The sequence below is a fragment of the Neovison vison genome, chromosome 3, assembly GCF_020171115.1.
Source record: "Neovison vison isolate M4711 chromosome 3, ASM_NN_V1, whole genome shotgun sequence".
In the NCBI taxonomy this organism is placed as follows: domain Eukaryota; kingdom Metazoa; phylum Chordata; class Mammalia; order Carnivora; family Mustelidae; genus Neogale; species Neogale vison.
Window position 1 is genome coordinate 61754511 of NC_058093.1, and position 15371 is coordinate 61769881.

The 15371-nt window shown below is 36.1% G+C and overlaps 1 protein-coding gene across 8 annotated transcripts in view; it reads right to left on the reverse strand.

Annotated features, from left to right (window-relative positions):
* Positions 1-1071: 1071 nt before the first annotated feature.
* The window catches only part of COBLL1 (cordon-bleu WH2 repeat protein like 1), a 168546-nt gene continuing 154246 nt past the window's right edge, over positions 1072-15371 (reverse strand). For all 8 annotated transcript variants that reach the window (XM_044242232.1, XM_044242229.1, XM_044242228.1 and 5 more), the window contains 3 exons: positions 10946-12522; positions 8872-9048; positions 1072-2366 (listed from right to left, as the gene is read on the reverse strand). In XM_044242232.1, coding sequence (XP_044098167.1) covers positions 2280-2366; positions 8872-9048; positions 10946-12522 — 1841 coding nt within the window. In that variant the 3' untranslated portion in view covers positions 1072-2279. The remainder of the gene's footprint in view (positions 2367-8871; positions 9049-10945; positions 12523-15371) is intronic.

Below are 15371 nucleotides of genomic sequence, written 5' to 3' on the forward strand. Positions count from 1 at the left end.
TGAAAATTTGATCGTTGTGCCAGTATGTTTTCCCATTAACAGTGAAAGCGTTCCACTGCTTTGTTGTCCTTGACAACACTTGCTATTTTGAAACTTAAATTGTTGCTAATTTGATGGGTGTGATGTAGTACTTCCTTGTGTCCTAACCAGTATTTCCTTGATTAGTGAACAGTATTCTTTCATTATTTATTGGCCTTTCAGATTTATTCTTGTAAGAAATCTTTTTTGTTTTTTCAGCGTGCATATTTCTTTTGGGTAGTCTTTCATGACTTCCAGGAATTTTTAATTTTTTTATAGATTATATTAAAAACATTCTTATGGCTTTTCTCACTTCTATAGTACTTAATATACATATAAGTCTCAAATTTTAATATAAATTTATACTTTTATGAATGTCCCTTTGTGTCCTATTTTTTTTCCAAGTTGAGGTCTGAAAAATGTTGAATATATTTGAATATACTCATCTAAGTTACTTTTAAAAAATTGTCGTTAGGGGCATTTGGGTGGCATAGCTGGTTAAGTGTCCAACTCTTGGTTTCAGCTCAAGTCATGATCTCAGGGTGATCAGACTGAGCCCTACGTTAGGCTCTGGCTCAGTACAGAGTCTGCTTGACTGCACCCCGCACCCCTTACTCTCTCACTCAGATAAATAATTCTTTCCAAAAAAATGATAAATGCTTTTAATCCAACTCAAATATATTTGTTTCTGGTTTGAAGTAGAGATCCAGATTTATTTTTTTACCAAGTGGATAGTCAATCATAATTCTACAAAAAGTCACTCTTTTTGCTACAGTTTATAATAATAGAACTTAAGTTTCCATATATAAGGGTCTCTTCACATCTGATTTAAAGAAATCACAACACTTAACATTTAATATGCCCCTGCCATGTATCAGGAACTATACTAAGAATTTTAAATGATTATATCATGCACTCTGGAGTCTGAATGGACCTACATGTACCCTAGAGAGCCCTGATGGATGGTAGACCTTACTGTGACTTTTTTGTTTACTGGCTGACAGAGATAGGTCGTCAGGTGAAATTCCTAAAGATGCTGTGGACACACACAAACCAAATATATAACTTGCTTTTATTAAACGGGGGGGAAGAGAGGGTAGAAATCAACACATTTTCTGAAAAGGCAGATATCCCAAGAGCTTCAGTGAAAACCAACGTAATATCAACTTGTATGACCAAGCTTTTAGAATAAAAGAGTGATTAGATTCTTAAAGTAGGACTAGAACATGAATAAGCCCTAGATCCCAGTACAGTTATACGCCAACAAGTTAGGCATTGTTTTGCTTAACAGTTTTAGCTTTAATGAAAATATATATTATTATTTAGAATATTAGCATCTGAACTACATAAAGACTTTATCATTTTACTTTCATTAAAACCAGGATTTATGGAACCACCAAGTAGCCTTTGAAGTTTTCCAATATGGACATGGACTAACCCCCACCTATTCTTTGCTGCATATCAAAAGTGAAATAATTGTCACAATAGATCAACATTGTCATGAGGTGATTTCTAAGGCTTCTGGCACATAAATGTATAATATCTGTGTGACAACAATGTCATGATTATATAAAAAATATTTAAAATATTCCTTGTGCAACTTAAGTCCTAAAGATTAAAAAAGCAAATGTTCCATATTAATATCAAAATACTATGGGCTTCCCATAAATTTGACATTGATTTTGTAATTACAGGAAGCACACATAAGACTTGCTCATTAAATGATTCATCATTTTAATTAACTGTTGAACCGAATACACTTATTTGGTATTAGTTCTCTATAGTATACTTTCAGCCAAAACAGACTTTAATATAACTTATAAACATTTCCAATTAAACTGTAACATTGAGGCAGCAAAGGTCAGATCTACGTTTGCCTACCTCTTTATGTGTCACACAAATATAAGTCTATGAATCTCAATTTATCCTTTTGTCTAAGTCACCACAGTAGAGAATGTGTAAGTGAAACAACAAAAGGTGACCATTTCTCATTTGAAAGAAAATGAAAGTCATTAACACCTTGTCTTAAAGTTCTAAAGCAGCATATTCAACTTTTAAGGCCATTAAAAAAAAGGGCCAAAAATATCATAACTTATAAATTCTGTAATTCTTCTTGTGGCATTAAAAGCCACAGCACAAATTCTTACACTTTAATAGACAATATATTAGTGTACATCTGAATATACATTTGCCAACATTCTCCATTAGGATAAAGGTGTTCTTGAAATAGAGGTGATGAAGTGCATTATCACAGGCAACATTTAATGGCCATCCTGGGCATCAGGGGACATGGAATGGCTGAGTCTTGACCTTCCATTCACAGATATTGTATTTGATGGAACAGTGACCTAAGAGAAAGAAACACATTTTGCACCCATCAATTTAAAATGGAAAAGCTATCTAATATTCAGTAATTACCACACTTTAACTTCTGCTTAATTGTAAATGAGAATATTTAGCATTTAGTATTCAATAAATCACAAATAATCAAGAAGAAATGTTCACTCTACCATAAAATTAAAAATGAGAGAGTTGTTATTTCCACAACAAACAAGTTAAATAATCCATTAACACATCTTAGTCTTTACAAAATTACCAAATCAACTCAAAGGACAAGAGCACAAACAGACTGCAGGCCAAGCTGTTGAAAAGCATTTTTTGCTAAATCAATTCTGGCTCCCCAAAAGTGCTTTGGAGAATGTAGAAAAATAACGTGAATTCCACAAAGCAAAGAATTTTACAAATTCTAAAATTGTATCGGTGATCTATATTAACATGAAGTTCCCCTTCCAGGTACCCCTTATTTATAACAAAATGCAGCTTTTGTTTTTAATATGTTTTCATATAGGGATGCCTGGGTGGCTAAGTTGGGTAAGTGTTTGCCTGCAGCTTAGGTCATGATCCCAGGGTCCTGCAATGATGGAGCTCTGCACTGGGCTCCCTGCTCAGCAGGAGAGTCCACTTCTCCCTCTACCTCCCTCTGTTTGTGTTTTCTCACTCTCAAAAAATCGGAGGGGGAGACAAACCATGAGAGACTGTGGACTCTGAAAAACAAAGGGTTTTTCGGGGGGGTGGTCAGGTGACCCTGGTGGTGGGTATTATGGAGGACACTACTGCGTGGAGCACTGGGTGTGGTGCATAAACAATGAATTTTGGAACACTTGAAAAGAATCCATGAAACAAGATGGGATAGGGAGGGAGACAAACCATAAGGGACTCTTAATCTCACAAAACAAACTGTGGGTTGCTGGGGGAAGGGGGGTTGGGAGAAGGGGGGTAGGGTTATGGACATTGGGGAGGGTATGTGCTTTTGGGTAAACTGGAAGGGGAGGTGAACCATGAGAGACTATGGACTCTGATAAACAATCTGAGGGGTTTGAAGTGGCGGGGGGGTGGGAGGTTGGGGGTACCAGGTGGTGGGTATTATAGAGGGCACGGCTTGCATGGAGCACTGGGTGTGGTGAAAAAATAATGAATACTGTTTTTCTGAAAATAAATAAATTGGTAAAAAAAAAAAGAAATAAAATAAAAATGAAAAAAATGCTTTCATATAAAGGGCTAAAAGAGTCAAATCTAGGACTGTTATGCCTAAACAATTGCAGAATGAATGAAAAGTAGTTTTTTTCTCCCAATACTCCTAAGTAGCTTGAAATTCCAAATTATTTAGAACATTTTTAAAAAGACAAATGCATTCTGGACCGTAAATAGGTATAATATTTTGAAATATTATACATAAAATAATATTTTAAGAAAAATTGTTAATCTCTATATTACAATGGTTGGCTAGTTTAGATTCTTAAACGAACATTATCATCTTCTCCCAAGAAGAAAACTGAAGTACAAGAGGCCATAGATTCTGCTTAGCAACAGAGTATGTTCGTGAAAAGGAAAATAAAATGGGCAAATTTAGTTTGGATTTGATTTCCTTGTGCTTCATTTTTGCCTTTCATTACACAAAAATTGATCATCTAAACTATCAGCTTTCTTGACTGTCTATGAATCCAGAATGTAGTAGAGTGTTGACACTATCCACCTGAAAAAAAACAAAAAAACACAAAGGAAAAGTTGCCACCAGAAGAAGGAAAGCTCATCTGCATTTTGTGTAGTATTCCTGAGGGATTCCTTTCAATGAACAGCAAACAGGTAATGACTTTTCATTATGTAACTTTGGTCTGAAAAGTTTCAGTGTGTAGGAATTATTTTTGTAATAACTGCCAAAATTGCAGTTCTCATAACTCTTTGTAAAGTAAAAGAAATTTTGTTTTAAACATTTAAAAAACACACTGATGACTCTAATACAAGTTAAGAGATGTTTTTGTAGCACCATTTATAGACTGGAAAAACCAGAATCCGGTTAAATGTAAGGAACAACTAAACCATGGTTCATTCATAGAGTCAAATACTATGTAGTCTTAAAAGAATTGTGTGTGTGTGTGTATAATAAGATGGAAAACTTCAAAGAGGTATTCATGAATGTTTTACAGGATTCTATTTTTGTAGGTATGTAAATGCATTTACATACTACAAAAGTGCTCTGGAAGGTTTCACAGTAATCTATCATGAGCAGTTACTTTGGGGGGATGGTATTTTGTTTGATATTTAAAATTTTGTATACTAAACTTTCAAGCATGAGAAGACATTGTAGACTAGTTCATAAGTTTTGGGAGATCAGAAACCTTGTCTATTTTAATGCCCCATTATACGTGTGTTTATTTTAGTGCCTAGCACAGTGTAGGATCAATGGATATTTCTTGAATGGAATACAGTAATTTTTTATAAACATTATAAAGTAAAAAGGTACTGCTTGAGTTTTTTGAATAATGAACATGATACAATAAAGATATTTTTAAAAGTAACATTAACAAATTTACTGATAAGAGCATCTGCTAGTTGACGGTCTACCCTTTAAAGACTTTTCAGGAATATTCACGTAGCTTTCTTATTCTTGTAAGAAGCATGAACTATGAAACTATCATTTATTTTTAATTTAAAAATATAGGGAAAGAAGTGCCAACCTGAAGCTTTAGATTGTTCAAATTCCAGTCAAGGAAATAAGAATAAAAAGCAGACTAATTAAACAAATAAAACAAGCCAGCAAGATTCTGGGTGTCTTATCCAGTTTTTTTCTTCCTTCCAGATTTCCATGTAGCCAAAGATAAATTTTGTATTCTGAAGGAATGGTTAATACCAAGCACTAAATACCATTTGTCAGTGTATTTTCAGACTTTATTTTTACAAACCTATATTCTACTTGTAATGACCTTTATTAACGGAAGCATCATCAAGAACCGAGAGCAGCCAGAGAAACTCCTTTATCAACACAAGTCGGCGATAATAGGTTCCTTAATCTCTTATTCTCTGAAAACAATTTGCTGATTCACATATAAATCTTAACACCAAACACATATTGTCAAATACTGAACCAGATTTACCGAAACTTTGTAAGAAGATGAGACAGATCACTGTGACTACACTAGGGTCAAATAGGGGTAAGGTGTGGAGAAAATCTGAAGAAATATGAAAAAACGTGGCATGTTCATGACTACATTTATACTAAAGCAGTCAACTAGATAATTGTTCTAATATGAACCAATTATTATAATGAAGGTTAATTACTCGGGTATGAACCAGAGCCATAAGGCAGGTTGGTACCTGGAGTTAAACTGAACATTTGGGAGCCAAAATATAGGCAAACCTGGAGCCAACTTTCTGATGAACAATGTAAACCTCCTGTCAAAATCACTGAAGATTTTCTTTGGCACTCTCACTGTTGTTCTATAAAAGAAATGTTAGAATTTAAAACAAACCAGGAGAAATGTTCAGTACAGGACAGAAATAAGGGACTTAAGCAAAGATCACAAGGAATCAGAGCCTTCCTGTGCCCATTTCTATTTCCTTTTGCAGTATAATGTTTTTTGAAATATAATACACGTACAGAAAAGTGCCCTGAATGTAAACAAACAACCCAATGAAAACAAACACAAACATATATATAATCCAGCACCTAGGCCAAGAAAAGAATAGCTCCAGCTCCCTACTGAGCTTGTCTTTAAAATGTTGACATTTTCTCTATCACTAAATGTCTATCATGTAGACATTTTAAAAATACTGCATTAATATTTATCTTGATTACTTATATTTTTGGTTCCCTCTTAAATTGTGTGCCTGTCTTGCTCCCACGAGCCTCCAGCAACCCCTTTTCTTTCCATGTGGAAGTAGCCCTATCATGATTTCTATAATTACTTCCTCACTTTTAAAAATAATTGCCACCTACGCATGCTGTTGAACTTTACACATATATATTTTTGTAGGTCTTTACACTGTTATGTTTAGCTGCATTTTGCCCAATTAATTGCTGTTTGATAATCCATTCTTTGAATATACTATTTATCCTCTTTTTGGATATTAAGGTTATATTTATTTGAAGCTATTACAAACAACATTTCATGAATATTCTTATATGCGAGTCCCGGCACACAACACACACCTTGTTAGGGTATATAATAAGAAGCGGAAATACTGATCATGGAGTGGGGATATTATTCACTTTACTTGACCTTGTGTCCATTTTCACTGGGATAAAATGGATTATGTAAAGAATTTTCATTAAACAAAATTTAGGAACTGGCACTCTAAGACTCTGAGCTATCGATAATATCCTACTGAAAGAGATAAAATTTAGCCTCGATAGAACCTAAAGTAGTGAGTTAGAAACAGGGTACAATTATAGGATCATCATTTAGGGCCTGCTTTCTATGCTGATTCACATCCAGCTCATTCTGGAAGCAATGAGAGTTTTATAAGTGAAGAGACTGCCAATTCAGAGCCCAGAACACCAAGCACACAGCTGCTTGCCTGTACAGTTCTGTTGGCCGAAAAGACATTCCCAGCTTCATGCACTGTTTTCTGCAACGTAGCCCTTGAAACGGGTTACTGTATCCAGTGACTTTAGTACAAAGGTACTGCAACGATTTTCTGTGTAGTTCCTTGGTTCTCCCCTGGACCCGATATACCACTGCTATTCAGTCTCAGGCTGTCAACACCCAGAAGGCAGAGGCTTCATTTTATTCATCTTCCTCTCCCCAGTATCTAGTACAGTGGGGTTTTTTTTGTTTTGTTTTGTTTTAATTTGGGTAATTTTTTTTTAATTTAATTTTTTTTCAGTGTTCCAAAATTCACTGTTTAGTACTTTTGTGCTTAAAAATGCTTATCAAGGGATGCCTGGGTGGCTCAGTGGGTTAAGCCTCTGCCTTCAGCTCGGGTCATGATCTCAGGGTCCTGGGATCAAGCCCAACATCAGGCTCTCTGCTCGGCAGGGAGCCTGTGTCCCCCCCCTCACCCCCGCCTGCCTCTCTGCCTGCTTGTGATCTCTCTGTCAGATAAATAAATAAAATCTTTATGAAAAAAAAATGCTTATCAAGTGTACTGAACTGAGAAAGCTTTAAATTAGAAGTAATGGATTTGAAACTCAACCTTAATTTAAAAGATTAGAAAGAGAAATATTTCCCTAAGTGAGAATGTATAATTTATTTGCATGGGCCTATTTCCCCATAAAAATATAACTGTTATGACCTGTGAAATACCAGTTTTAGTATTCAAAACCACTTTTTATTTTTTGCTTTTTTGCCACCTGGCATCTAAATTCAGACTCTACAAATACCTGACAAAATTCAAACCTAGTCCCCTGAATTACCCCTTCAGGTTTTCCTCCACTCCTGACAGCAGGCAGTATTTTGCCCTATCTTCCTGTTTGCCCAATTGGGAGTGCCGAGCTCTACGTGAAAACAGCGGTCACTCATGGCTCCGCTGAAACACAGGGAGAAAAGTGGCTAACGCAAGCAGGGCCGGCTGTGGAGATGTGCCCGAGATGCCCTCCCGTTTCTTTCTCTGCAGCATTCCTGTCCCTTCGCAGATTTCATTTCTGTTGAGCTCAGTGTTTTGCTCAACAAATCTCTTACTCTTCTCTAAATAGCTTCTAAAATGATTAGAGAAGGAATTCACAAAACGAAATGCCTAGGGAGTCAGGGGAATAATGAGTACTTTTCTTGTCTTGGGTGTTGAGGAACTTGCAAACAAGACAACTAAGGGGAGAACAAGAAAGACATTTAGGGAGACAACAGTCTCTGCGAAGTCTGGTGATGCCAGGCTCCAGGCTTCACCGCGTGCGTCCTCTCTGAGTGGATGAAAGTGACAGAGGGAGGAAACTCACCTACAAATAATTCACTGTAACTTTTTTTGGCATTTGCTCCAAAGAGAGGTAAACCAGGAGACCTAAGTTCTCCTGCACCTCAGTAAAGAGGAGCGAGCCACTCAGGCAGGCCACTATTAGACCCAGAGTTTCTATATTTGAAGTCATCTAAATTCCTTAGGTTTTCCCTATACTTTTTGTCTAATCTATAAAACAACACCCACCCCCACCCAATCCCCTGCATAGGGCAGTGAACTTTGATCACTGTGGGAGCTAGGACTGAAACCCTGCAGGTTCTTGTATTGCTGGTGCAGTTTTTCTAGATTAAGGAGGGATTTTCTTTCTCAAAGAATTTTTTCTTACTGTGCTGATATAATTTATAAAATAAGAGTCCAGGGTACTTTCTATGTAGAGTCATATAATAAAGAGAAAACCCACGTTCTGCACCTGGCCCATGGTGTGGAAAACAGACCGGACATATTTTTAAGTATGTGTAAGACTCTGGACTCTTTCAGCTTATACTTCAAAAATGACCCTTGCCATCAAAGAGTAACTTCTGGCACCCTCCCTATTCAGATTCAAAAGCCAGAAAACAACTTACCCTAAGTATTAGTTTGACAATGTTGAATAGATCCACTGTCACTCATTTGATAAAGAAAACTTACCCTTTTCAGTTTGGCAGCAGCCTCTCCGGAACGGATTGCAGTCAGCAAACTCTGTCGGATCTGTTCTGGGTCAGAGCTTTGGAATGTTAAAGAACTCTGTCTCTTAAGAATGAATGATGGGCAGTCAGGTGGAGATGGTATTTGGGATTTCTGTTCATTATGTGCAGAGTTATTTCCCTATAAAAATAAATGCAAAATATTTATATGAATACCAAGTGAAGAATGAGTCATTTTTAAAAAAAAAAATGTCATCATCAATATTCTTTAAAAATCACTATTTGCCACACTGGTGTTTCAGACATAGCTTAGTTTCCTTGCCCACTGAATTATCTCTGCTGCCAGAGCTCAGCTAGAAGATGAGGGTATTACTTTCTCTTGTCTTGAACTCATGAGGCTGAGGAAGAAAAGTGGTACATCTCTTTGCCGTAAGAATACATTGGTAATTTTACTATCCTTAAGTCAAATGATGCTGATTTTGCCAGTGAGAATTGGCTAGAAGAGCTAAATAAATAATAATAAAAATCCCACAGACTAAAAAAAAAAAACCACACACTTTTATAGTTACAACATAGTACGTTGTGAAATTATCACTTTTGACAGAACAAAATGGACAAATTGACAATTTTATATTGGCTGAATCTAACATACCTTCTAATAAAAGAATATTAATGACTGTGCTACATGTAATAGCTTATTTTGTGTTTCTGGAAGTCACAGGGGCTAAATGATGACCATGTTTTATTTTTCCCATGAACTAAAAAAATAAGTATTAGGAATCTCCATATTTAAGAATCAGAAATTTAATTAAGCTTCTTAGGAAAGAATATTTAATAACTGATTTAACTTGGAACTATTATCAAATAATCTTAAAAATGTCTTTTTTAAACTGCCAAACATCTTTACGAAAGATGAGCTAAACGGAGTTCAGGCAATGACTCAAAAACTGTATTATCTAAATCAAACTTCTGTTGTTTAGGAATGGCATTCCATCCTAAGAAGAAACACAGGCTTTGTTCCCAAGTAAAGAATTAATCTCTATACCATATATCTCTTCCTGACATTATATCAAAGCGAAGAAACATAAATGTGAAATATACAAAGAAATATCCTTCGAGATGAATATTGCTTTGAGACTATGGAAAAAATCTTTACTTGGCAGTGTGGTTAATGTTCTGTTACTCTAGGAATGTTTGAAAAGTACTGTGAAAAACCTCTGGAACTGTCACACAAATCTGAACGTATTCTTTAAACACTATCAGAGTAAAGGTACACAAAATATTTTTTAACTTGCAAGGGGATTATTGTAATTCATACTGTAAATGTCATCCTTTCCTCTGACTATATTATTTGAATCTACCAAATTATAACACTCAGTTGACCAAATACGAAGTCAACAAATGTCCCTTTTTATGTCAGTTATTAAAGTTAGACAGTGGTTAAATGATATTTTAGTCAATATACCAGTAACTGGTAAAGTTGACACTGAATTAACAAAAATGGGAAATTAAGAAAATTACATATTTAAACTCTGGTTTTAGTTTAAGTTATTTCAATGTATCAATGTTTGGTAACTGAGGTTGAGTGTGTGTGATTGAAAATGTCTAGCTGGGAAATGTTTGGTTATTTTATCTAGTCTATAAATACTGCTTATGTTTCTATATAATTAAAACTATCTATTTTGCCATTGGGTAGAATTCGAGAAGAAAAGAAACCAGAAAATCCAGAAAAGTTGCTAACAAACTGAGAAAAGCAAAAGAGGAAAATAGAATCAGAACTATAAAGCAGTAAGCTATGCAAATGTAGGAGCGAAGAAACTTTAAATTACTGTATTTGCTAATGATACAATTATAGAATGATGACCTTTATAGTACTACCCAATTGTGTTAAATTAATAATAGCTTCGAGAGTAAATAATCAGATTTTATGTATTACTACTCTTTTTACCCCTATGGTAGCTTGCTATTAGATTAATAGGAATTCAGAATTAAGTCACACACAAACACCAACACGCTTGTCGACCCTCATTGAAACCAGGCTGTATTGGAATCCCTTATTTTTAAAACGGTCACCTTACCTCCTCACTCACACACAGCTGTGGGATGCCCACAACCTGATGTTCAGAAGGAGACTTCCCTTCTTCTGCGTCAGGTGGAGGGGGGGCGGCCGCACCCTCGTCGCTCGGCTCTGGGCGCACTTTGCTGAGAGACTGGGATCGTTTCACCACAGCAAGGGCAAAGGGAGACGGAGCAGAGCTCACGTAAGGTCTCGGGGCCCCAAAAGTTTTCAAAGTCTTCAGATTTAGTGCCGCTAATTGACTGGCCAGAAGAGGAGCAGGTTTTGGAGCTCCGGGAGGAGGAAAGGTTTCAGTGGGCTTCTGGCTGCTGCTGTCATCCTGAGGGTTTTTCGTATGGGGCTGTGGAAGGGATGGGGCTGTCTTACTTAAGGGAGAAAGAGTTTGCTCCTCCGGAGGTGGTATCGCATCCCTTTCCCCCTCCTTCTTTAGTAGTTCTTGTGGAGTGGGGTTAGGGGCCACGTGGACACTCCTGGCAGCTGCAGATGTCACATACTGACCTGAAACTCTTTTTTGCATTTGCAGGAAAAAAGAACTTGGTTTGGTCTGGGGATTTGAAACCCGAGATTTAAATTTTGACTCCAAAATATTATTTATATCTTCCAAATTCGGCACAAAAGGAGCTGTACCAGTGTCTTTCGTCGTTCTGGGAGGAGGCTTCAGAGGATTTCCCATGGCGAGGTGGGGTGAACTCTCCATGCTGTGCGCTAGATGCCCTGTTCTTGGGGGAAGCTTCAGCTGAACGTCTGCCTGTGGCACCTTTGGGCTTTCAGAAATAATAAGATCTTCTGTTTGGATTGCAGTTTCTTTCAAACTCTCATGAGTGTGCTTTCTTCCTAAAGTATGTATCTCCTGATCATCTTTATCCCCAGTGGTTTCTGATTCCCAATTTTTCAATATCTCCAGGGATTTGGGAGGCACAATTTTATAAGTAGTCATTCCAATTTTGGGTATGTAGTCTCTCGTGATTTCATTTGAAGGTTTTGGCTTGGGATCATAGTCCTGTCTATACAATGGATAATTCTTCCCATGAGAAATAGCTGAATCCTTATCAATCCCATCTATAGGAGGCAAAAGATCATCATTACTGTGTGAACCAACTGGACCTTTAATGGGGAGTTGATTTTCTGAATGTACATTTAGGGGGCCCTGACTCCTGAATGTTCCTGAGGCATCTACAGCATCCTGGGGACTTGAAGAGGAGGACCGAGTTGATTTATTGTTACTTGGAGTTTGCACACTTTCATTAACTTTGAAATCAGACAAATCATGATCTCGGTGGTTCCCATCAGAGCTGTCAGTGGAAGGGATGGTCTGAATGGCTGCATCCTGCATTTTGGTCTTTTCTTCACTGGATTGATTCAGTTTTGGGTCCTGTACTAATGAAGCAGCCAGGTGATTCTCCTTGTAACTGTCAGCGGTATCAGTTTTATGCGCTTGATAGTCTGATAGTCTGTCAACTTCCATGTCCACATTGTTATTTTTGGCAACGCCTCCTACGTTGATTATTGTTCTCCTCACTCCATTTTTCATATGATCTTCTGTGTTTGGTGGAGTGACAATTCTTTCATTTTGATCCACTGAGAGAAAAAAAAATATTGCCAAGTCAAATATGAACAAAGTAGAAAAACCTCAAGTTTTCAATGCCTGCCTCCCCCAAACTGAAATAGGTTGGTCTGAATTCTACAGATAATTTTCAGCTCACTAATGATATAAAAGCAGGTAAGAGCATCAGGAAAAACAGCTTGGGCTTTGGCATCATAGAAACCTGAGTCCAGAACCCAGCTGGACTTATATGTTACTTAACACCTCTGAGCCAAACCCAGCTTCCTCAGATGTAAAAAGGTGAAAATATGTATTATATTTTATATGTCATTTATGTAGCATGCTAATTAGATAGGATATTCCCCAGAACAAAAAGAAACATGCATGCAAGAGGAAAAAATTATGTTGCCAGGTAAATTTGTATATGAACATACCTTCATCTTTGTACACCCTACCTAACTGCATGGTTTTTTTGGTCATGGTTGTTAAATTTTCTATTATGTTGCAAGTTCTTAAATTAAATATCTAATTTTCAAATGGACTTCATTTTTATTCTTCCTTAAAAAATGCAACTGATTTGCAGAATATTTGTTTTCTATACAAGTGACCTCTCAATGACTCAAATTATTAACTTTTGTGACACATTTGATTTTCATGAAAAAGACACATTTCTGCCTATGCTGTTTTTTACTTGGTTTGTAAGTATTTTTAATATCTATATGAAAAGTACTATTGTCAACACCTCTATAAGCACAAAAGAAATGGTCCCTGGTACCAGGAAATGAATGTAAATGTATTCTCTTCTTTCTTGCCTATTTCTCATTTTCCAGTGAATATAGGTATAGCCCAGTTACACAACAGAAATATTTTCCAAAACAAAGTAAATCAACATATTTTAAATTCATTTTCCTATAAACCCTAACTAATTGCTTTTGGAACTCCAAATGTCTATTTTTCACTATTCACCAATTCTGAATTTCTCATCAAAATTTCACAATTATTCCCAATGACAGGACTGGAAACCTGGAATCACTGCTGGATTTAGTAGCTAATCCATCCCCATACATACCTGATAATGACACCAACCAAATGTCAACAAATGGTTAGGTCATTTTCCAATGATAGCCAGTAGAAGGAAAAGGTAAATTTTGTACTATCTTTTCCTTCCCCTACTCAAAACTGGCAACAACATCTACAAAATGAATCATCTGTCAGAAGAATGATTGAAACAAGTATATAATGTAGATAAAAAAGGAAGAAAACTATAAAACTGTTTTTAAGATAATAGAAATAATTTATTTAAAAAATTGCTTAAATACTTTAATTTTAAAAAACAGAAAAAAACACAACCACCTGGAGTCAACAGAGGTCATTGCAAATCAAATGTAAACCAAAAAAATATTCTTACAGAAATATAACTGTGACCCTAGCACTAACTTGATGCCAAAATCTTAGCAAAAATGATCCATCATTTTTAAAAGAAGGAAGCAGCATGATTTCTCAGTAAAATTCTATTGGCCATCAGAATGTATGTTGTGAAGAACTGAATCAAGAGGAAAAGGATGGGGAAATTATATACTTTTAGAACTTCTCAGTATTTTATCTCAGGATGGTACTGACCATGGGGAAAATGAACCAGAGACCTATTTAAAATAACCAACACATCCTACATAGGTAAAACAACATATATCTACATCAGTCTATCCACTTGTGACACTGGAATAATCCACATTTTATCCAAATATGAATATGTATATGCCTATGTTTTCTAAGAATCTTCACCTAGTTTTGTATATTAATATAACAGACTGGACTATGAGAATTCATAAGCAAATTCCTTCATATTTTCTTATAATACCATTGTGCATTCCTCGCATCTTCTATTTGTGTAGTGTCATTTTTCTGAACTTCAACCTTAAGTACAGATCTTCCTCAACTAATGATAGGGTTACATTGTAACCTATTCCATCATAACTTGAACATATTGTTAAGTCAAATGCATTTAGTACATTTGACTACAGAATATTACAGAATACTATACTATACTACTATATATACTACTACTACTATACTACTTTAAATGTGTTCAAAACACATTAGCCTACAGTTGGGCAAAATCATTCTCTCACAGAGCCTCTTCTATAGTAAAGGGCTGAGTATCTCATGTAACTGATTAACTATTGTACTGAAAGTGAACAGCAGAATGGTGGCAGGTGTGAGGGCTCTTACCATTGGAAGGCCAACTGGGAGCCAGACCTGCTGATGCCCAGCACTGTGCGAAAGTATCACACAGCACATTGCTAGCCCAGGAAAATGCCAAAATTTAGAATTCAAAGTACAGTTTCTATGGAGTGTGTATCACTTGCACACCATTGTAAAGTCAAAAAAAAAAACTTAAGTTGATGACTTGTATAGTTTAACAATAGGTCAGTATTCTACTAGGTGCTATGAGGAATTCAAAGTATTGGATGTAATTTCTCTGATCCAAAAGATTGCCCAATCTGGTTGAGCCGACAAGACCTTTTAGAGAAATACATGGCTTCTAGTAAGCAAGTAACAAAATTAGTGAAGTGACAGGATTTGGTAGATAGTTGAATGAATGGGTGAAATCATATGTCTTGCAAAGAAAAAAAAAATGAGCATAGTCCTAAAAACAGAATGGAGTGAAATATAACAACGCAAAGAAACGTCTTGACTTGGGAGTTGGGGTGTGGAAGATACTGGTAAATAACATCACATAATTAGATGTCAACATTATGCAATTAGATTAAAAACCATGCAGACAAGTTTCACCTAAGTAAAACAGTTTTGGACTTGGGAGTCAGTAAAAAGAAAAAAAAAGGGAAATAGATCACAAATGGATGCACAGAGTATACATTTTAAG